The 24,875-nt window shown below is 38.7% G+C and overlaps 1 protein-coding gene across 10 annotated transcripts in view; it reads left to right on the top strand.

Annotated features, from left to right (window-relative positions):
* Sytl5 (synaptotagmin like 5) overlaps positions 1-24,875 on the top strand; it is a 271,854-nt gene that overhangs the window by 192,496 nt on the left and 54,483 nt on the right. For all 10 annotated transcript variants that reach the window (XM_052742124.1, XM_052742197.1, XM_052741874.1 and 7 more), the window contains 4 exons: positions 1,937-2,071; positions 13,556-13,697; positions 18,708-18,837; positions 21,311-21,417. In XM_052742124.1, coding sequence (XP_052598084.1) covers positions 1,937-2,071; positions 13,556-13,697; positions 18,708-18,837; positions 21,311-21,417 — 514 coding nt within the window. The remainder of the gene's footprint in view (positions 1-1,936; positions 2,072-13,555; positions 13,698-18,707; positions 18,838-21,310; positions 21,418-24,875) is intronic.

Raw genomic sequence — 24,875 nt, 5'->3', positions numbered from 1 at the left:
TTATATTTATTCTTTGAAAATTCCAAATGTGTATGCCATGCATTTTGATTTTATCCACCCATACTACTTACCAGCAAATCTCCCTTGGACTCACAAACCCATCTCCTTCTGTACTTCATGTGCTCTTCCAAAATTATGATTATTAATAGACCCCTGAGTCCAATTTTTATTTAAGTGTGTTTAGAAGCAGCCATGTTTGGTGCACTCAATATCCTGGACTAGGACTTGACCTCCATTTCCTCAAAAGCTATTTTTGTTCTATTTCCAATTAACTACATGACATAGTAATGTGATCAGATTTTGCCCAGCATGTAACCTTTCTTTGTAGAAACTTCATTACCAGAGAAGAGGTACCATGGAAGATATAAAGGCAGATTCCATTAAAAAATGCATGCATGCGCTTGCGCGCGCGCGCGCACGCGCGCGCGCGCGCACACACACACACACACACACGAAAAGAGAGACAGAGAACACAAAGTGGGTAAATGGGGAAGGGAAGGTGGATTGGTGACAAGTTGGGGGAGTGAATGTAAACAAGACATATTGTAGAAAATTGTCTAAGCACTAACAAATAATTTAAAAGATATGTCATTCCCAGTGAAGCTCCGTGATACAGAGCATGCTTAGTAAGAACATAGCACATTCTTTTATTCCCCAGAGTTGTTTTGGGTTCCGTTAACGAGAAAGGTAGTCACAACTCTTAACTGTGCTGTGCTCTACGTTGACACCTTTGTTTTTCCAAGAGACTCCCTTCTGTGCAAGTCATCTGCAGTTCCCTACTCTGAGCATGCTTGCAAAGAGTCCCAGCCCAGAATATGCTTCTCCCTCTTGGCTGCCACTGATGAGTTTCCAAACTAGGCAGTCTTTTACTTAGCAGGGACAGAGCCCTGGCTTATCAACAAGTAGTATGATGGCTGGGGAATTAGAGGCCCTGGCACCCAACTACCCAGAACCCCTCAGCCATGGCCTTTTATTGAACAATCATTTATTGGTGAAAGTAATATAAATTATTTTTATTATTCAATTTTGGTGCTAGAGATCAAACCCCGGTCTTTGCTCTTACTAAACATGCTCTGTATCACTGAGATACACTTGAAATTATATTATGTATATTATATATACATAAAATGTATATAGGCACTTTGCCTTCATGAATGTCTGTGCACTATGTGTGTGTGACTGGTGCCCAGGATTGCCAGAACAGGGTGTCAGTAGAACTGGAATTATACACTATTGTGAGCCACCATGTTGGTGCCGAGAGTTTAGCTTAGGTCCTCCAGAAGAAGAGTCAGTAATTTTAACTGCTAGATTGTCTCTTCATCACCTCCTTTACTTTTTTAACCCATCAAGAGCTATTTGTGATATCTAAATATTCTTGGATATGTGGCCTTCCACTTGAGTGTGGTTGACTTACCAGGGGCTACATTCTTAGAGAAACCTGACTCTCCCAACCCCTAGAGATTGGCAATTGCTCCACAGGTAGGGGGAGGGATTTAGTCCCCAATTCTCCTTTCCATCCTGGGATTTTTGTCTGGCTTTGGTTTGCACATGTTTGTTTGTTTGTTTGTTTGTTTGTTTTGTTGTTTTTGCACGCTGTCACCACCACTGTGTGTTCATATGTGCAGCTATCACAGCTTCTGTGCCCAGAAGATATTGTTTCCTTGTGGTTGTCCATCACCTCTAGCCCTTACACTCTTCTGTCCCCTCTTCGGAAATGATCCCTGAGCCTTGGGAGGAGTGGTGTGGCATATATGTTCCTTTTCGGGCTAAGCATTCTGCAGTCTCACATTTTCTATACCTTTCCCAGTTGTGGGTCTGTGTTAATCACCATCTACTGCAAATCAAAGGCTCTCAGATGGGGGTGGACAGATGCATAGTCTATAGTTACAATGAAAGCGTTTTCTTATCTTACTCTTGAACTCATGTTTATTTTCAGATTTCTTCTGAGCAAGTTCAGATCAGCAACCAGAGGAGAAATCAGAACTCCAAAACCTGAAAGTGGGAGGAGCTATAGCTTGGATTTAGACAGTCAAACTTTTCAGAGTTTCAAGTCAGCCCCTGGTTCAGACAGGTAAGTGACATACAAACAGAGCAATGGGCAGCCTGGGAATCAGGTTGATAACCTTTCAACCCACACAGGGAGCTGAAGTATCTGTAAAGGATTGGCACCCGGAGAATGCCTAGCATATAATACAAAAAGGCAAGAAGATGCTTTCCAGTTATTATAGAAAACCTTTCTTCTTGACTTACAGCTATTAGAAACATTTGTGTCATGTGAAGGGGTGCAATCTTATGTTTGGGGAGTTGGGGCTATAAGTTCAAATAGAGATGTACAAGGCAGAGAATTATTTCATTGATTTCTTGTTATTTTTCTGTTTCAACTTCTAAAACAAAAACCTCTAAGTGTCATATCCATTCCTTGCAGCTTTCAAAAAATATTAATAATTTCATCATGTGTGTTGCCCTAGAGCATTTTTTTGTAATTCCATTTATTTCTTGTTCCACTGCCTCAAACTGATTTCCAGATGGGTCAAGTGAGAATCTCCTGTGTATAGTGTCATCACTTGTCAGGAAAAGCAAAGAGGAAAAGAACGGATAGCCAAGAGCACAGTCACTTCTAATCAGAGTTGATTTTCTGGCGCGTTTTGGCATAAGTCAGGCCTTATTTTCATTACTATGAAAGCTAAAAGTAAGAAAAAAATTATCCGCTCTCATGGTACATTGATTTGTCCACATGCTAATTCCATTTTGTTTCTGATTGCTCAGGCTGCAGCAATCCTGTTAGTATTTCTGTTCTTTTCTCTCTAGTTTCTACAAGCAGAATTTCATTTTTCTTATAACACCTTGCCCTTTTTCTCATTGTGGTGCTGAGTATGGAACCCAGGAACTTACATGTTGTAATCTAGTATATAGACCAGAACTATATATATATATATATATGTGTGTGTGTGTGTGTGTGTCTGTGTGTGTGTGTGTGTGTATATATATATGTATGTATATATCCCCAGAGAGGGGACATTCTTTTGATTATTGGTGCTTTTATTAATGATAGCTGTTCATACTTTTTCTCTGGCATTCCTCTACACATCACTTTTTTATAAGAATGTAGAGAAAAATATAAGAAAAATAATTTATTATCCACTTTCAGAGGATCAGTGTTGTATTCAGAATTTTCCAAATTTTCAAGAATGTAGATATATTCCCTGTATGATTAAATAATCCCTGTGTTATTAAAACATAAGCAAAGCATCTTTGCCCTTGAAATAGTTTTGCTTTACTTCCCTTCTTTTTTTTTATTTATTTTACATACTGACCACAGTTTTCCCCCTCCTTCTCCTCCCGGTATGCACTACTTCCTCTCTGTACCCCCAATCTACTCCATTTCTATTCAGATCAAGCCACACAACTGTAACATATAGGCAGAGTGCCTAGGTCAGTCCCATGCAGACTCGCTGGTTGTCAGTTCAGTCTCTGTGAGGCCCTGTGAGTTCAGGTTAGTTGATTCTGTGAGTTTTCTTGTGGTGTCCTTGGCCCCTCTGGCTCCTACAATCCTTCCTCCCCATCTTCTGCAGGATTCCTCCAGCTCAGCCTAATGTTAGGCTGTGGGTCTGCATCTGTTTCCATCAGTTGCTGGATGAAGCCTCTCTGATGACAATTGGGCTAGGCACCAATCTATGAGTATAGCAGAATATTATTTGGCTTTATTATATTGATATATTTCCCCCTCCAGTCATGTTTGGTTCTATCCTAGGTCTCTGTGTCATCCAGTCTGTGGGTCCTGCTGCTCCAAGCAGTATCAAGGGCAGACTTATATCCTGGCATGGGTTTTAGGCTAGACCAGTCATGGTTGGCCACTCCCACAATCTCTGCACCACCCTAACTCCAGCACATCCCATAGGCAGTACAGACTGTAGGTTGAAGGTTATGTGGCTGGGTTGGTGTCCCAATCCCTCCACTTGAAGTCTCGCCTGGTCACAGGAGATGACCAGTTCAGACTATGTATCCACTATTGCTAGGAGTCTTAGCTGGGATCATCCTTGTAGATTCCTGGGAGATTCCCTTGTGCCAGGTTTTTACCTGACCCTGAAATGCTCGCCACCCCTTTCCAGTAGTCTCTTTCAGTGCTCTCCCCCTCTGTCTGCCCCCTAAACTGACCTCTTATTTTCCCTGTAGTCGCCTGGGTTTTTTTCTTTTTTACTCTTTGAGGGGGGCCTGCCACCCAGCTCTCAAATAAATACATGGAGACTTATTCTTATTTATGAATGCTCAGGCTTAGCTTGGCTCATTTCTAGTTAGCTTTTTTTTTTTAACTTAATTTATCCTGTTTCTCTTTAACTACGTTTGCCTCTGGGCTTTTACCTTTCTTTATTCTATATATCTTTCTTTCCTTCTTACTCCATGGCTGGCTGTGTGGCTGGGTGGCTGACCCCTGACGTCCTCCTGCCTCCTTTTCTCGCCCCTCCCCTTTTTTACTTGAGCCTAGATTTCTTCTCCTATTTGTTCTTTCGGCCTGGCTGCCCCACCTATAGCCATGCTATTTTGAATTATTTGCCTTATACTAACTCATCAAGAATGAGGGGCTTTCTCCCCATGATCAAGGTGTTCATATTGTGATTCCAGCAATGCCGTATGGGCGTGTTTCATCAAATACTGGTGTTTTGACACAAGACTTTATTGTAATTATAAACTGGAAGACAATCTGTAAATAGACTTTAAAAATACTTGTCTTTATTCTTTGGAAATTTCATGTATGCATACAATGTACTTTGATCATATTCATGCCCCACTTCCCTCTCCAGCCTCTCCCAGATGCCTCCTTTATGTCTGCAAAGAAGACTTTATCTTTTAAGTTGTGAATATCTGAAATAGTTTGTAGATAATCCAAATATTGTCATCAGAGTTGTTCGGCTTTAGCATGTCAAGAGCAAGGCTTTCCTATTAAGAAAATGAAGATGCTCAAGAGATTAGTAGAGCAAACTGTCCTTTCCCTGGACTATTTATTGACCTTGGTGATGACTCATTAATGGATTGCCATAATGAGCTTCATTCCAAGTGATTCTTTAGAAGTTGAGGTGTGTGTGTGGGGGTATCTTTTCTTAACTGTCATCTAAAGAGATTGTGAGATGCCCATCTCTTTCATCTATGACCTGACCCAGTTAGGCAATTATTTTCTTTTCTTCTTGATAAAGCATATTTCTTCATGGTTCATTGGTCTTTTCCTGGAGCAGCTGGGCTAAGGCATTCCTTTTAAAAACTCACATATATGAGTAGAAATGACATTTTATCAGATGCCTAATTGGTTTATTTCTTGTCAGTAGTTTCAAAGCTGGAGAAATATGAACAGGATAGGAAAGGCATAGCAGTCTCTCAGGAAAACATTAACAAATGGCTACTCATTTGTTGCTAGGGACTGGACATACAAAACATAGGACAGTTTTTATTAGGTTGTAAATGTGAACTGTAGTTAATAAATGGGATGCTACTCAAGGCAGCTCTTCCAAATTCCTTCTAAGTTCTAATGAATGGTTGCTGTGCTCTATGAGAAACAGACCTTCAGACAAGGATTCATGAAAGACATTTATCAACCAACTGACTTCAGTTTTAAAAATGTATTATATGTGTCTTGGTGTTTTGCCTGCATGTATGTCTCTGTACCACATGTGTGCCTGCAACTGGTGTTACAGACAGCTGTTAGCTGCCATGTGGGTGCTGGGAATTGAACCCAGGTCTTCTGCAAGAGCGGTAAGTGCTCTTAACTGCTGAAGATTCCAATCCTTAATAAAGTTGGATTGTTTATATAAAATTCAAATTTAACTAAGAACTTTGTACTTCAGTCTAAGTTTTCTACCCTGTAGGTGAGAGGGAGAAAAGTTCCAAGCCATTTCTAGGCTGCAATGTCAATGAACAAATCTTTAAGGCATAAAGTGAAAAGCATCGTCAGAAAGGCCCTTAGAAACTATGGAGAGTTATATAGAACTAGTAATAAGATGTGTCCCCTTAACACTATATGAAAAGTGTAGAACACTGAGTCTGAAATGTACTGTTTAGTAGAAGTGAGTGGAGGGTGAGCTGTATTTCTAGGCAGTATTTCTTCCATGTTACTGGAGGCTGTGGCAAGCATCTTACCATGAGCCTTTCAACACCATCCCACCCACCTATTTTGTTGTTCCTTCCACACACACTAAAATTACCCTTTTACTTCTAATTGCTCTCCACAAGCCCTGGGACTGATTGTCACACTGTCTGTGAAATTTCACAAGCTGTTTTGCTTGGCTCTGAGTAAACAACAGAGACAACCCCATTAAATCCAGCCCTTAGCTGACCTCATCCTCATTCTAAACCCCACTTTTCAGTAGCATGAATCTTAGAAGATCTTATTAATAGAAACAAACCTGGAGCCAGGTATTGGGGTTAAAGCTGGAAGATCAGAGAAGCAGAACAAGCCACAGCTACCTCACCTTGCCAGTTCCTCAGCTGATCCTGTTTCCTCAGACTGGATGCCTCTCAGCTGAAGTGTGCTGCTCAAAAGCCTCAAATCTTAACCACCTAGTTCCTGGTCCTCACACCTTATATACCTTTCTGCCATCACTTCCTGGGATTAAAGGCTCTTGTTACCATGCCTGGCTGTTTCCAGTGTAGCCTTGAACTCACAGAGATCCAGGCAGATCTCTGCCTCTGGAATGCTAGGATTAAATGTGTGAGTGCCACCATTTTCTGGCCTCTATGTCTGTCTAGTGGCTGTTCTGTTCTATGACCCCAGATAAATTTATTAGGGTGCGAAATATATTGGGGAACACAATATCACCACACTTTTCTGTTTTTCATGTCTCCTAGAAATAGGGCATATTTGGTATGGTCATGATTGAAAAAAAAAAACATTGTCTTTCCGTATGTATATTGTTTGGGGAAAGTAAGTTTGTTAAATCCATCCTATGATTTAATGCTACCTCTACTTTTATTAGAAGTAGTATTATTTTCATGTCTTAAGTAAAATTTTAATTATTCTCTTTACAGCCTCCTCTCCATGGTAGTGTTCTATAGCAAGGTGGCAGTGTTCTACTTTGAAGTCAAGGTCACATACATAGTCAACACTCGTTTATTTGGCTTTTTTTTTTTTACCTGAAACACTATGATTTACTCAGCAAATTCCTTAAAAACAGGCTTTAAAATTGTTTTCTCTAAAAATATGTGAATTTTATTCCCTAAATTTACCTGAGTGTTGGGGATAGAGCACCTGAGTTTGATGTTGATATTCTACCTTTAAATGTTGGGAAACTGTGGTACATGCTTGTACTGTACCAGCACATGGGGAGGCTGAGACAGGTCATTCAAAAGCCAAGTAGATGCAGCACATATTCAAAACTAACTCTGTGTGTGTGTATGTATGTATATATGTGTGTGTATGTATGTATGTAGATATGAATGTGTGTATATGTATGTGTGTGTGTATGTGTGTGTGTATGTGTGGTGTATGTATGTGTGTGTATGTATGTTTATGTGTGTGTATGTTTGTGTATATGCATGTTTGTGTATGTGTGTGTGTATGTGTGTGTGTGTGTGTGTGTGGTGTATGTATGTGTGTGTATGTATGTTTATGTGTGTGTATGTTTGTGTATATGTATGTTTGTGTATGTGTGTGTATGTGTGTGCATGTATGTATGTGTATGCATGTGTGTATATGTCTGTGTAGTGTACGTGTGTGTGTGTGTGTGTGTGTGTGTGTGTGTTCTGAGACACAGAAGAATTTCCTACTGCAGTACAGGTAGCTTCCACTATTTTCAATTCTTTTGTTTCCATTTGTCCAGGTCTATTTCCTTTTATTGGAAATAGATTCTTTTTTCAGATAATATATCCTGATTATGATTTCCCTTCCCTCTACTCCCTGTCCCTCACCGCCTCCCCTCCCCTCCAGATCCACTCCCTTTCTGTCTCTCATTGGAAAAGAACAGGCTTCTAAGAGACAACAACCAAACACGACAAAACAAAACTATCATTTCAGAGTTAGACAAGACAAACAAAGAGAAGGAAAGAGCCTAGGAGAAGGCACAAGAATCAGAGACTCACTCAGGAGTTCCACAAAAACTGTACACCCATGTAGGCCCTGTGCATACTGCTTCAGTCTCTGTGAGTTCATATGAGCTTTGCTCATGTTGATTTAAAGGGTCTTGTTCTCCTGATGTATTCCAGCTTCTGTGGTTCTTGCACTCTTTCCCCTTCTTCTTCGATGGGGTTTCCTGAGCTCTGGGGTAAGGGATTTGGTGGAGACATACCATTTAGAGACGTGTGTTCCAAAGTCTCTCAATCTCTGTATAATGTCTGGCTGTGGGTCTCTGTATTTGTTCTGACCTGCTGCAGAAGGAAGCTTCTCTGATGATGGCTCAATAAGGCACTGATCTATGAGTATAACAATGTCATTAGGGGTAATTTTACCACTACATTTTTATTTATTTATTTAGTTTTGTAAAGACTGGTACGATTTGTTTTTACTCTAAGTCCTGGGGCTATCAAGTCTCTGGTGTTGGTCACCCAAGCAGCATCAGGGATGAGTTCCATCTTGTACAATGGGTCTTAAGTCGAATCAGTTATCATTCAGTTATTCTCATAAGCTTTGTGCCACTATTGCCCTGGCATCCAGATTTACTAGTTCCTACTTTTCTATTTTAACTTCTTTTGGATAAGGAGATCACTTTTTAATGAAAGCAAGGGATGAGAAACCAAAACCACAAACTGTCATAAACAGCCTAAAGCAAAATTGTCAGACAATTGAGGGCTTAAGAATACAGTGAAGTGAGGATAAATGATAAAAGAGGTAGAGAAGTGTGGATTCAGCCATATTATCAGCAGGAGATACATGAGGTCTGTATTTATAACCCATTTATAACTTATTCCTTTGGAATGTGTTGGCTTCTCTGAATAGTTTGATTTTTTAAGTATAGATATGCATACCCATGTGTTTACACATCTCTGTGAATGGGGACATATATTCAAGCTAATATGTTTAGCTTTATGGCCTATAAATTCTCCATCTCAACTTCTCAGTTATCCTGCTGGAGAAAGAAAGAAGTATAGACAATATATAAATGAAAGGGTATACCTGCTTTCCAACAACATTTAGTTTACTGATATTTAAATATGAATTATAGTATTTATGTATTGTAAGATACTTTTTTCTTTTGTATTTTATCATCAATCTAAAAATGGGAAATTACTCTTATTGCACTAACCACAAAAATATTGTATGGGAATATTTCAATCCACATACCATTTTTCTGAACTGTAGTATTTCACAGTCACTCACTAAACCAGAAAATGTATCTTCCTTTATCACAATCACCATGAAGACAGCTCAGCACTTTTTTGTGTGAGCACAATGCTAAACAGGAAACATGGTGATACATAGAAAGAGATGAGTGCTGATGGACACATATATCTGCAATTAATGCACTTACTGGGCATTTTAGCACATATTTCCCAGATTTTTCTGTGTATTGGAATCAGATGGGCAGTTTTAAAACATACTGATTTCTAGATCACATGCTCAGGGTATTCAATGTGGTGTTCCAGATGTGCTACATGGGATCAAGGCTTATCTCACATAAGATAGTTTAAAGATGCAGCATTCAGGGTCCACCAAAGACTAGAAAAGAACTGCATCTAGCTTTTCCCTCTTTTCTTTTTAGATTTTTGCTATTTATTTCTCATTTATCAGACTTATCTCATTTTCCAATTATAACATCTCTTTCCCATCTTTCCTATGTATTCATTTCAGATTTGAAGTAACTAAAAGAAGTTAGAAAAGCTTATATGCCTCAGAAGGAATATCCTGCATTCTCTGTGTGGTACCATGCATTATACCTTGGTCTCAGTGTTAGTAGCTTTTATATTAATGGTGCCTTCTGGACACCATGTAGTGCAAGCTCAACATTGTCAGCCAGTCTAGAAAGGGAGGGTACTAGAAAATGATTTCCTAGATACCACTCCTGAGTGAGAGAATTATGTAAACACAGACAGGCAATGCAAATTATAGTATCTGTCCTATCCTTGGATCCTCTATACAGAAATGTATGTATATATCTCAAAAGGCATCATCAATATCTGGGGACATCGTGAAATTAGAGATATCAAAAGAGTAGGCTTTTCAAAGTATATTTCATACACTAAATTAGACGAGACTCTTCTAATCTAGAAAATGTGTCTCTCCGTAACCTAATATAACTAAGCCTCACAGACCCTGTCAAATGTATCTCCTTCTTTGCAGTTTTCCCTTAACCACGTTAGCCTGAACATTTGTTGCCAATGATTTCTAATATGTATCTCAATCATGGCAACATGATATCTGAATCAAAAATGGAGCTTTCTTAATTGGCTTTCAAACTTCTCTAAATTTGATATAGATGCTATCATCCCCTTCCTATCTAAGTGGCAAAGGTCCACGCACTTATGTCATATTTTAAACAACATCTAAAACACTTGGCACCTAAGTATTTAAAATTTTGTGCCTCTTTAGACTAAACCTTTTCTTAATCTAATCAAACAAAAGGAATATTTTGAGATACTCACAGTAAATGTCAGGGACAAATGTGAAAGTCGGTGTCATTTCTGAGCTAATGCAGTTGGCAACAATAATTTCCAGTAGCTGACTTATGATCACAAGAATTTTTTCCTTATTACAGGTTAGCCTGTTAAATGTCATCATTCTGATTAACCAACTGCTGCCAGAGCTTCTACAGTAAATAGGACTTTTGCTTTCAGCCCTTTTGAAACCATGATGGGAAATTTGTCAAAGCTACTTGGATCTGGGATGGCCTTCAACACAGATAGAAGCAGAAATATTCACATGAATCCCTTTGGTTGTAATTTATTGACCTCTTTTTGAAAGACTCACCATTAGACATTTTTAAAGGTATCTCCCTCCCTTAAACAGAAGGGAGAGGTGCTTGTAGAATACTGTTCTGAGAATCAATAACCTGTGGCCGTCACTGGATTGGTCTCTGATCTCTTCCTACCCTAAGTAGGATTTCTGAGATGAGCGCATGTGGAAAAGTCAAAATGCAGTGTCTGCTGTAGGAGGGTTCAGGAAAATTGTTCTAAAACTTAGAACTCTAAATTGCATCAAACAATTAAAACAGAAAATATGTTATTTTGTCAGGATCAACAAGCAGTCAGAACTACTCTGAGCTATGTCCATAGCACTAGAATTTGGAGTTATCTCTAGAAAGAGGCCAGAGATGTTACGTGCTATCAAAAGGATACAATATAGAAGGTATATCAAGATTCTTATAGTCGGATGCCAATAACTAACTTGCAGTTCAGTGTTCCTTTGTCCTTTTCTTGCTAGTGCATTCTATTGATGCAGAATTCTTCTGGTTGGAAAGATTTGATCTTAGTGAAATGACATGAGATCAGTATAAAAAGCAGAAAAAATAGGCCCAGACTTTGGTAGATGTGCCTGTTTATTCTTGCTAGTGCATTCTATTGATGCAGAATTTAGTTAGCAGGCAAGGTAACCAGTTTCATTGTGAAGTTGTCATACATATGTCTTATCACACATTACTCTCATTTGCTTCCCACTGCCCTCTTCCTCCCCCTCTTTTGCTGGTCTCCAGACAAGAAGGAAAAACAATTTAGGCAGAAAGGATAAGAATAATTGTTCTCTCTCCCTTGTTTTTGTTTTAAGATCCTACTAAGTAGTTCAAGCCAGCCTCAAACTCATGATTTTCCTGCCTCAGCCCTTGGAATGCTGGGAATACTGGGATGGAACACTATGCCCTGCTTATATTTAACCTCTGTAAGACTCCCTTTCCTTATCATTAAAATAGGAAGGGAAACTGATGAAGATCTGAAAGACATGCTGCTATTTGCATGCTTATTAAAGAAAGTGATGGCTGGTAATGTCCATCAGGGAATAATTGGCTTTGGTGGCTTCTCAGACAGCGTTGAGGTTGGCAGCTATGATGGTCATTGCCTGCTCTTTCTTTTGCCAGATTTACTTTCTGGTAATAATGTATGTAGGTTCAAGCATTGATAAAGTTCTTTCTTTGCCTGGTATGCTAGCACACATCTTCAATGCCAGCCCTTAGGAGGCAGAGGGAGACAGATCTCTGTGAGTTCTAGGCCAACTACAGCTATATAGTGAGACCTCTTCTCAAAGAAAAAACAGAAAACAAAATTCTTTTCTTATTCCATTTGTTCTCACCTCCAGTTGGCTCAACTCTAAACTTTAAACACTGGTAATTTAATTTTTGGCATGCCTTAGCAATCATATGCTTCCTAATATAGCTTACAAAAACAATAATTGAAAGCATGAATGTCACATAGTTTTGTTCGCTAGCCTATTCTAGACTCACAAGGGATAAGGAATAAAACAAGAATGGATCTTTTTTTAAAAAATTCTTTCCTATGGTGGGACACTTTGCACAGCCTTGGTGCAGGGGGAGGGGCTTGGACCTGCCTCAATCGAATGTACCAGGCTCTGCTGACTCCCCATGGGAGACCTAACCTTCTTGTAGGAGGGAATGGGAGGGGAGGCTGAGGGGGGAGTGGGAGGAAGGAGGAGAGGGGGGTCTGTGGTTGGTATGTAAAATGAATAAAAATAAAAAATTATTCTCTCATATATTCCATCGTGACTGCAATTTTCCTCCTCCCAGCCCTCCCCCACCTCTCCTCTCCTCCAGATCCATTCTTCCTCCATTTCCCCTCAGAAAAGAGCAGGGCTCCCTGGGATGAATATTTCTTTCAAATTCTAATCTGTCTGAATTGTGTATTTACTTACGATGCACCACTGAATAAGAACCCTGTGATCACCTCCTGAGCAGGAATTGCTTTTCTCATCACTGAATAGAATCAAATCATTCTCTCAAACATCAACATGATTCAATTCCATTTATCCAGTGTCATTATTTTATAGCGTATTTGTTAGCCACCATGAGTCAGACTTTAAGAAATGAACCATAATTTCTAATCATTGATTAAGCATAACTGAGTGACTCTGCACCGGAGAACATGCTGGAGATAACATGGGAGCCCACAGTTAACAGGAATACCTTCAAGAGGCACATATGCACGGGAATTAAGATGCCAAACAGTACACTCTGTAGTCAAAGAGGAAACAGCTTGTCAAAACCTGTATGGAAACAGGGACTGAGGAGAGCAAGACAGACAAGGCCTGTGCTTGTCAAGAAAGGCCTGAGTGGGAAGGCGGAACTTCTGTACCTAAAGGCGAGGAGGACTGACATGGAGAAAGAATGGTAAAGAGATGGAGACGGAGGAAGCAAATGACTTAGATGTGCATGTAAATTTGATCAGAGTGCTGATGAAAACTGGGAAATAAAGTTGGAAAGGTAGCGTGAAGCTCAGTTGAATGACAACAGAGTTAGACAAGTTGGGATGTGGGCACTAGACCTAGTGGACTCCTGCAGGTTTGGGGGGAAGGTGCACACTGAGCCCTAGACAACTTGCTGTGATTTGCATTCCTCATCGTTTTCCTCATAAACATTTCCTGGCTGGTGTCTTTGGCTGCTCTCAGAGTTGGAATGTGCTTTCTCCTATCATTCAGGAAAAGTACCGCGTCATCAGACCTCATTGACCAGGAGGCAGGACGAGGAACACTGAAAAGCGGCTACAGCAATGGTGGAATCCCAGTCACTCAGAGGTCACCAGCCCCAAGTGCTCGTAGTGTGAGCTCCATCAGCAGTAGAGTAAGTAAACGACTGTGAAGACACACCCAGTCTCTGGGACTTGGCTTTACCACCACCCATGACTCGGTTTGAATTCTCTGCCTCTCATAGCATGTTGTTTATACTGTTGAATGGAATGTATCCTTAGCTTTGGGTCAGAAACCCTAAGTGAAGACAGAAGGGCAAGCCAGGTTTTAAAGGATCTTTAAATGGCTGTGCAAGTTAAATATGAAGAGTTTGTTGGAGGTTCTGACTTTCATCCTTCATGTTATTTCTCAGAGGACATATTTATAAATTAGCTGTACTAAATTTTTCCTAAGATGATTGATATTCTATAGGAAAAGTAGAACCTTGGAGTCATTTTATAATTTTCTTTTCTTTCTTTACATCTGTTAAAATGAGAGGTCAATCATATAATAAAGTCTTAAATTGCTATTATATATGTGTATGTATATATATATATACATACATATAATAAATGAGAAATTATTTTTGTATCACATTTTTTCTTTTAAGGAAGAAAAAGCACCAAACATTTGGAAATAATGCTTTCTTTTATTAACTATTCTATTGGAAGTCATTCTTGGAATATGTTACCGTCTATTAGATTTTTTATTAAGGAAGAAATTCAATATTGCTGGAATTAATATTTAAGAAATCATTATATATAAACTTTAATACTTCAATTCAGCCATAATTTAGTGAAGTGAAACTTCCTGAGACACCCTAGACATGCAAAGATTTAAAATAAGTGAAAGAATCAGCCATGCCAATGTCTAGGTGGGCAAAGTGTCCTCCAGACAGACTAAATCAACATCCGAGAGATACAAAGAAGGCTGATCCATCTTTAATGATCAGTGCCCTGGCTCAAATAGTTTGTAAAATATCTGTACACTTCATGAGGAGCTGTCAGCATAAAGAGCCTGATGTGGGCATGCCCAATTTGCTAAAGAAGACTGAAAAGGCCAGTGTCCTGTTGTTAGTAAATGGAGAAAGGAGTACTTCTATATGAATTCAATGAAGTCATGAGTCAGAAAGGACCTTGAAATTGACGCTATAGGCTTTCATTAGTTAGTCTGGTTAAGACTGGTGAAGCTGTAGGGCTCATGTAGCACAGTAATATAGTCTAGTATCTGTTTAGGCAGGATCTTGGGAGGGGGCTGCTGAGGAAAGTAAATGAAGCCTGTAGACCATTTAGGAAGCCTTTGCCATAGTACAGCCATTAAAAGGGGCTTGAGAACAGGGAGGTAGCAGTAGGGTTGGGAGTGAGCAGTCAGAGTGTTTCAGTATTTTGGAGGAAGAATCAAAACACATTCAGACACATTGAATATCATTGATTGATCTGTTTCAATATAGCCTAAATTGTACTTCCTTAGATAAAAAGCATATTTTGAGTTTCATAAATATTTATGCTAAGTTCAGCAGCTGGCTTCTGCTCAGCTGTCAGAAAAGTGCATAGATTGTTGATGACTATATTTTCTTCTTCGGTAACCTAACAAGGAGTAACATTTAACATATTTATGAGCTGGTGGTGAGGACACACTGACCAATCAGAGCAGACTTGTATGAGGCTCAGGGGCGTTGCATGCCTTATAAAGAGAATTGTGGGCAAAGAAAGGCATGAAGAAAGGGGGTGAGTAGGATGAACATAATAATAATGTTTACCAGCTATTATGATATGAAACTATTCATTGGGAAGGTTTTCTCTGCATATACAGTGAGGAGGTGGAGTTCGTTCCTATGTTCTAACTGGTCTAAGCTGGTGTTTTTAAAGAGGAAAAATACTTTCTTATTAATAAGTCAGTAGAGTAATTTATAAATCACATTGCTTGTGTGTGTGTGTGTGTGTGTGTGTGTGAGCTCACAATTTCTCCTATAAGTGAAAACCTTTTGAATATCTCTGTTTATGCTATGATATAAACGGCTAATTTTAGGCTTCATCTCCTGAAGCTCCAGTGAAGTAGTTCTCACCCTTCCCAATGCTGTGACCCTTTAATACAGTTCCTCATGCTGTGGTGACCCCAATCATAGAATTACTGTGTTGCTACTTCATAACTATAATTTTGCTACTGTTAGGAATTATAATGTAAATACCTGTGTGTTTTTTTGTTTTTTGTTTTTTGTTTTTTGTTTTTTGTTTTTTTGAGACAGGGTTTCTCTGTGTAGCTTTGCTCCCGCCTTTCCTGGAACTCTCTTTGTAGACCAGGCTGGCCTCGAACTCACAGATCTGCCTGCCTCTGCCTCCCGAGTGCTGGGATTAAAGGTGTGCGCCACCACTGCCTGGCAATACCTGTGTTTTCTGATGGTCTAGGTGACTCCCCCCATGAAAGGGTCATTCAACGCCCAAAGAGGTCTTGCCACAGGTTGAAGACCCTTGTTCTAGATTATGTGTTACATGTTAATGACTGTACAATGTTAGTTGACCTATTAATGGTCAATATTAATGGTGGCACCAGATCACCTGTGGGAAAATTTGTCATCACCATAATTGCCAGTAAGGAGCTTAGTCTTGCTTCATTAGGGGACTTCCATGTGTGATGAGCTGTCAAAACTGACCTAAACTAATTCATGCATTGGACCTTTGTCACACTCTGGATAAACTTTGCTAGTCTATGATAATTAGAGGAATTAGAGGAAACGTACTTTCTGCTATAGGTCTTACATGTTTGAAATAATGAAATACTGCAAGCAGTCTACTGGGTGAATTTATTAGCATGCTAAGCAAGTAAGAGCCAGATCTATCTGTGGAGACTTTATTAAAGTATTCCTGAATATTGAAGATGTCAGGCAACCAGGAGGGAATTCATCCTGTAGGCACCGTTTAACTGTTTATAACAGAAAGAATGATAAAATCTCTCTTAAGTTTAACAGTTATCATGCCATGTTGCCATCTTCGTTGACATTTAACCTCAGCCTAGTTCTCAAGAGGACCACAGGTGTTTTTTTAATATTAAATAAAGCTTAGTGCCAGGAGGTGGTGGCACACACCTTTAATCATGGCACTTGGGAAACAGAGGCAGGTGGATCTCTGTGAGTTCGAGGCCAGCCTAGTCTACAGAGCAAGTTCCAGGACTGTCAGGGCTGTTACACAGGGAAATTCTGTCTAAAACCAAAAAAAACCTTAGCTATATAGTGTCCCCCAGACATGACAGAGAAAGTGTACCTATGAAATGTCAACAATATGGCTGCTAATGGGGAGAATCAGTTTCCTCCAAGGCTGAGTTCCCTCATAGGTTTTCCAGTCTCAGGTGGTCAGCCCTGGACACAAATGTATCTATGATCAATGCTAAATGGACTCAGTAAGCTACACACACACACACACACACACACACACACACACACACACACACACACGAACTATTATTTTATATATTCAATGACTGTCTAATATTAATGATAGATTAACAATAACAATAAAGGAAGAGATCATTAATTTGGGAATGAATCAAGAGATGAGTTGAGGGATAGAGCGATGTGGATGGAAGTGCTCATGTATGAAGTTCTCAACAATTTTTTTTTTTTTTTTACAAAAGTAAGCTTAGACTGACCCTATAGGAATCAGCAGAGCTGGGACAAGGTTTTGTTTTTGTCATATCATACAATGAAAGCCGGTCTCAGACTGTATTCTGCCACATGTACAAGCATTTACTTGTCGTTAGGCATCCCTGAAATCACCTAAGGCACTAAGTTGAAGAATTACCTGCTGTGTCCTGCATGGCTGTTGGAATTGTCTGAACCAGGGCAGTGAGGGAAGGAAGAAAGGACAAACATGGACATAGGGAAAAGCTGGGATCAGGTCTAGTGGGCTCTCTGATGGGAAAGCTGCAAGCCCCATCACAAGCTTAGGCTGTTTGTATAACAGTCGAATAGGGAGGTGGGTTTGTTGCATACAGCAGAACAAGGAGAAGGGGTTATTATATGCAGTTGAAGAAGGATGCAGTTTAGTTAATCTCAGTAGGATCATTCTCTGTAGGGAAGCAGTCTTCTAGCCATTGACACCAAGGGAAAATAAAGCTACAGTATATATTTTCTGCACACACTATCAACATTTGTATGTATACAAGAAGAAGGCTTTGCCATTCCTCTGAGTCTCACCTAAGGAAGGATTTGCTATTGCCATGGTGATGAGGCATTGGTCCTTGACATGGCCATTCTCATGTTAAACAATACACATTCATCCAGGACTTTATCTGCTCCCTACAGGGCTCCCTACAGGTCTCCGTTCTTATAAACACTGATAAGCATCATGCATGACATTTATATTTCAACATACATGTAACCATATTTTGATCACCCAGCCTTCTAGATGGAAAAGGTGACAGGGTCTTAGGTTAAATGTGGTCAGAGAAAGTACGGTGTATGTGAGTCAGCTTTCCAGGGTCTAGTTCAGCAGTTCTCAAACTGTGGGTGACACCCCTTTGGAGGTTGAATGACCCTTTCACAGGGTCACCTAAGACCATCAGAAAAAAAACAAACATATTTACATTACAATTCAAAACTAGCAAAATTACACTTATGAAGTAACAATGAAAATAGTTTTATGGCTGGGGTTACCGCAGCATGAGGAACTGTATCAAAGGGTCACAGCATTAGGAAAGTTGAGAACTACTGCTCTTGCTAGACAAAAACTAATAAAACAAGGAGTCTAATTCAGTTTTCCATTATTGTCACAATGCTTGAGGTACAAGAACATAAAAAGAAAAGTTTGCTTTAGCTTACAGTTTGGGGGATTGCAGGTCAGAAAAAAAAAGAAAGAGAAAGAAAAATTGCTACTCTTTTATCACTAGTTTCATGGATGAAAAAAGTAGTCAAATATGTTTCATGTTAAATTGAAACCTTCTTGGATTCAATTTTATACAGTAACTTTTGAAGTGTGGGCTTCTGATAAGGCTCCTTCAAATGTTATTTCATTCCTCCCCCTGCAAATAATACATATGAATATCTTTATACTAGAGCATATTTATATGAAAAGGTTTTAAGAGAAATCAGTCAGTATAATGTTTCTTTTTTCATTTTTTACTCTGTGGGAAGGAACATGGTTTTGAAAATTCCATGGCTTCGGCTGCCAGTGAAAGCGCCTCTGAGGAGCTCAAGAAGAGTCACCGCAGAAACACATCTATTACACCCTCCATAGCAGTGTCTGGTGCCTCTGTTTCCTCAGGTAGGTGGTTACAATATGAGTGCCGTACTGTTAACAAAAGACTAATCAAATTGAGTTTCCCACTTTATATGGTATTGAGTAGATGTTTTATACTTGAGAAAACAATCATCCATTATAGTAATAGGACAAAGCATAAGCATTTTCTAAGGGTGGTCCCAGGTAACACCTTAGGCTCACTGCATTTTAAAACATCTACTTATTGAATGTATATCTTTGCTATAAGCTGTGGTTAAGATTCAAAGTTATACCAGATTATCATATAGAAAGACAGAAAACACCAATAGTTCTAGGGTACATTTGATATGACAGGCAATAACTCGTGCCTAGGGATCAAGAAAATGATAGTTCAATCTATAGAATGACTAGAGATTCCATAGTCCCAGAAAAAATTGTTTCATTCTTTAAATTGGAATTAGTTGTAAGTAGCTTGGCCTAGTTTGCTTTCTATTGCTGTGATAAACACCATGGCTAAAAGCAACTTGGAGAAGAATGGGTTTATTTCCTTGTATAGCAATTTATAGTCCATCGTGAAGGGAAGGCAGGACCTAAAGCATAGACCATGGAAGAATGCCGATTACTGGCTTGCTCCTCATGGCTCACTCAACCTGCTTTCACATACACCCCAGGACCACCTGCTGAAGGGTAGTACTGGACACAGTGATCTGCTTCCTTCCATATTAATATCAGTCAAGAAAATGCCCTACATGCTTACCTACAGGCCAATCTGATGGAGGCATTTTCTCAACTGAGCTTCCCTCTTCCCAGTAATAACAGTTAAAAAAAAAAGAGGGTAGGGTGTGTACATGGGATGGTTTGGAGGGAACTAAGGGAAGGGGGAAGTGATATAATTATACTATAATCTCAAATATATATATATATTAAAAATAAGTACAATGTCATCTCAATAAAAGGAATTCCATGATACTTAAAAAACTAACCAGCACATATATTAAGGATATTAGTAATAAGTCTTTTCATTTATATGGATATTATTTACATTGAAGTTTATTACCTATAAGTAGGAAAATTCTTCAGAGAAATATATAATTATTGTAATGTTTATGTCCTATACATTGAACTAAATTCATAATTAAATCCTCAACATTAAGCCATTATCTGTTGCCTAAGGGTAATATCTGCATGCAGTCTAAGGCTAAATTCTGGCTTGTAACTTGAATGACAAAGAAGCCTTTCCTAGGCAACAGGCTGCAAAAGGGGTTGTGTGTACATGATTTTGTGTGTTTGTGGGTGTACCCATGTACATGTGTGGCACTGGGAATCAGAGCTCTCTAAAGTATAAGTTCTCAAAAATAGGCCAATAAGATGGTGCAGTGGGTAAAGGTACTCGCTACCCAACATGACAACCTGTGTTCAGTTCCCTGGGACCCACACGATGAAAGGAGAGAACCAACTCCCAAAAGCTGTCCTGTGATTTCACTCTTGTGTCATGGCACATGTGGATGTGTACATACATTAAATAGATGAATGGAGTTTTTAAAGAAAAAGATAGGAAAGGAGTTCACCTGTTCAATGGAAAAGTTTAACATATCCTAGAAAGTAAGATCATAAAGTCAGCTTCTACTGCATGTCTTCCCCAACTCCTCATCATTTAGTACATACTCCGCCCGGCACGGTGCTAAACACTTCTCATCACTGCATTTGCCATTTCAAACTCAAGTATTTGATTGCTCTCTCCAGTCTCTATAAGCAACTATATTTGTCTCAGCAGGATTTAGAACAGAACTATTCTGTGGAAGTAAACTGCCCTGACTTGGTAAGCTGTCTACAGCACTGTCCAGAAGCACATCATTTGTTAACCGATATCTTAAAAACTGAAATCAAGATATTCTATTGATTAAGGAATGTTCTAGTAACTAATGAAATCCAAACCTCGCAGTCTTTCTATAGTCACTCCCTTTTGCATGAAAGGAAGTCATATTTGAAAGTGGAAATTTATGATCAGTTGGCCTCATTTTATGTCAAATGTAAAAACACAGTGAATTCTCTTCAAGAATAATAAGTTCATGAAGCTTAAGAACCCAATCTATGAGCATTTTTAATATTTAGGGAAGAGTAAATCAGAATCTTTAAACAGCTTAAAGCTACCTGTGGATTTTATAACAGAGCACTTAAACCCTGTGATCAAAGGACAAATGAGCACAGATGTGTTCATGTTCATATCAAGGCAATTTCCAAAATACTATGAAAATGTAAGTATGTTAATGTAAAGCAGCATGGAGTTTGTGAGCCTCGATACTATTTCCATTGCATTGCATGTCTCTCTCTCTCTCTCTCTCTCTCTCTCTCTCTCTCTCTCTCTCTCTCTCTCTCTCTCTCTCTCTGTGTGTGTGTGTGTGTGTGTGTGTATGCATGTCTCAATTGAAATATTGAAATACTGAAATATTTGCAATGGAAATGCAGAACCATGACAAAATAGCTTATTTGCATCTGCATTTCATATTTATCCCTCCAGACTGGAGTCAATCTGAGTTAGATTTGAGTGAGTCATTTACAGAAGACTTAGAGGACACTTCAAGTGTAAGAAGCAGATCTGTTCCTGGGGCATTAGACAAAGACTTGGTAAGTTGGATGTGGGAGAAAGTTCAATAAGACATGGAAAGGAGCACATGATCTTGCTTCAAGCATTTGTACTTTTAGGTGATAAGTTGCGAGTAAAATTAAGACATACAGTGTGTCTTTCTGGTAGTTTTCACAATCAAATATAAAAGCAACTAAAACACTACAATTGAAAAAATAAAAACAGTACTGCAAGTAAAATTACATTGTGAATATATACATATAACTTGAAACAATATAAAGTAACTTAGCAATGAATTAAAAATGCTATAGAAGAGAAAGTACATTTTGTTCAAAATATGAATGGAATATTTAATATGTATATGAAATGAAGTAACATTATATTCCAAAAATTTATTAAAGAATATATAAAACTGTTTTTTAAAGAGCCAAATACTTGTGATAAAATTTTAGTCATAACTATAAAATTCTCCTTTAAAACTGATGAAAGCCATTTAAATATGATTTCAAAATATTACATATCAAACAGTCACAGTATATGCCATTTTAAATGGTGATGTTATTAAGCCATTTCCACTACAACTTAGAAGACAACATGGATTTTTCACTGTTATTTTTATTAGTTAATAATATTCTAGAGGTTTGGAAAATGCAATAAGATAAACTAGAAATGTTTCTATAAGTTTCTAGAATGTTTTATAAGGGTCCACAGTAAGTGGGGCTCTTTCACGTTAATATCAATCAAGAAAATGCCCCACAGGCTTGCCCACAGGCCAGTGTAACAGAGACATTTTCTCAACTTAGGTTCCTTCTTCCCAAATGGCCCTAGCATGTGTCAAGTTGACACAGAACTAACCAGAACAACAAACATTAAAAAAGAAATGACATACTAAAAATGGAATTGAAGAAGAGATTGCAGCTTGTCTTTTTTTTAGGTTTCCAAACTTTTTTTTTATTAAATTTTTTTCATTTATTTTACATGCCGACCACAGTTTCCCCTCCCTCTTCTCCTCCTGTTTCCTCCCCCCATCTCCTGTCTATCTGCCTCCCCCCAACCATTCCTCTGTCTCAGTTCAGAAAGGGGTAGGCCTCCCATGGTAGTTAATAAAAGAAGTTGAGGCAGGACCAAGCTCCTCCTCCTGCATCGAGGCTGGCCGAGCAACCCAGCATGAGGAATCAGAATGTTGACTACCCTAATTGTCATCAGAGAGACTTCATTCAATAACTGGTGGAAGTAGATGCAAAGATCCACAGCCAAGCACTGGACTGAGCTCTGGGAGTCCTGTTGAAGAGAGGAAGGAGGGATTGTAAGAGCCAATGGGGTCAAGGTCGTGACAGGGGAACCCACAGAGACAGCTGACTTGAGCTTGTGGGAGCTCATGGACTCTGGACCCACAGCTAGGGAGCCTGTATGGGACCAACCTAGGCCCTCTGCATGTGAGTGACCGTTGTGTAGCTTGGTCTGTTTGTGGGTCTCCTAACAGTGGGATCAGGACCTGCCCCTGGAGCTTGAGCTGGCTTTTGGTAACCTATTCCGTATGCAGCTTGTCTGTCTTAGTAATGATTTTACAATTGTCTGCTTATGATTGGCTGAGACTTAATTACTGTTACAATACTAGGTTACAGCTATTTACATATCAAGTTAGGTTGCAGTAGGTAGGTTGTATGGAAAAACCTTTAGGCCAAACTTAAATTGTGTGTGGAAGCCTCTTCAGGTCAACCTTAAAATTTCCCATGGAAAAATCCAAGATGTGGATAGTTTTGCTAATGAATTCCATCAAGTATTTGAGCTTATTGCGGTTATAGACAGTGTCACTCTGTAACCCAGACTAGCCTGGTACTATGTAGCCCAGGCTGGCCTTAAACTTGCATGCAATCCTCTGGCCTTAACCTCCCAAGTAGTGATGTTACAGGTGTGAGCCACCAGGCCTGGTCCATTAAGTATTTGAAGAAGAAATCATGGAATTCACAAATTTATTCAGAAAGTTGATGGGGAAGTATTTCCACATTGATTATGTGTCATCCATTACTTCACTGGTTAACAAAGCTAGATAGGCATCAGAAGAACAGAAAACAGTATCTCAGTACACATAATGAATACAGGTGCAAATGTCTTTAATAAAATCACAGTAAGCCCCATTCTGTAAATAAATAAGTATATTAATTAATTAATTAATTGATTAACTAATGGGTCAAATACTATAACTAAGTGAGATTTACTCCATAAAAGCAAAGTTGATTGATCATTTAAAAATAAATGAATGTAGGGGCTGGAGAGATAGCTTAAAGGGTAAGAGTGCTTGCTGCTCTTAGAGAGGACCTGAATTTGTTCCTAGTACCTAACTCAGTTGTCTCACAAGCACTTATAATTCTAGTTCCAGGGGATCTGACACCCTCTGCTGGCCTCTGTGGGCACATACACATACAAATAAAATATGAAACTTTTAAATTAAATGAATCTGGTACTAAAAAGTTATTAGCCATAACATCTCAATAGGAGAGGAATTGTTTGACAAAAATCCCACTTGTATATATACTAAAACCTCAACAAACTAGAAAGAAGGAGAATTTCCTCAGCCTGATGAAGGGCATGTGTGGACAGTACAATGGACATGATACTTAATGGCAAAAAATGAATAAATACTAAGTCTAGTAAACAAAGCAGGGTTCCTTCATTCAGCATTACACAGGAAGAATGGAAAGGGAAAAGTAAAGGTTCTCAGTGTCAATAATTTTTAGATGATGTGATCCTACATGTAGAAGATCCTAAATGATATAAAAATATGATATGACTGCAGCCAATTCATTGAGGTTGCAAGACAAAAGATTAATATATAAAATTCAATTTTATGTTATATACTATCAGTAAATAACTGGAAAACCAAGTTAAAACTGTAATACTATCAATAACATGAAAAACAGTTGAAAAAAGTGGGAAATGAGTATATTTTCAAAAGTATGAGGCATACTTTGTAACTTACAAATTTTTAAAAAATATTTATTATGTATACAGTATTTTGCCTGCATGTGTCCCTGCATGCCAGAAGAGGGCGCCAGATCTCATTACAGGTGGTTGTGAGCCCCTGCGTGGGTGCTGGGAATTGAACTCAGGACCTCTGGAAGAGCAACCTATGCTCTTAACCTCTGAGCCATCTCTCCAGCCCCGACTTATAAAATTTTATTGAACTAAATTAGAAGCCTGAATAAATGGAGAAATACTTTGTTTATAGGTTAGAAAATTTTGTGTTTTTAAGATGAATAATACCAATCAAATTCCACTAAGATATTTTGTATAAATGGACATGAGAATTCTGAAGTTCATATGAACATGCTAGGAGCCCAGAAAAAAATTTTAATAACAAAGTTGGATGATTTACACTACTAGATTTTAAGTAACTTCAACTATGAATAAGTATAAGTATAGGTAATACATGGAACTGAATTGAAAGTCTAAAATTCAACTATTTCATTTAGAGTCACAAGTGCATATAGTCATATAG

This window comes from Peromyscus californicus, unplaced genomic scaffold (genome assembly GCF_007827085.1).
Source record: "Peromyscus californicus insignis strain IS unplaced genomic scaffold, ASM782708v3 Scaffold_10__1_contigs__length_136768540, whole genome shotgun sequence".
Lineage (NCBI taxonomy): Eukaryota > Metazoa > Chordata > Mammalia > Rodentia > Cricetidae > Peromyscus > Peromyscus californicus.
This window is presented reverse-complemented; position numbering and strand designations above follow the sequence as displayed.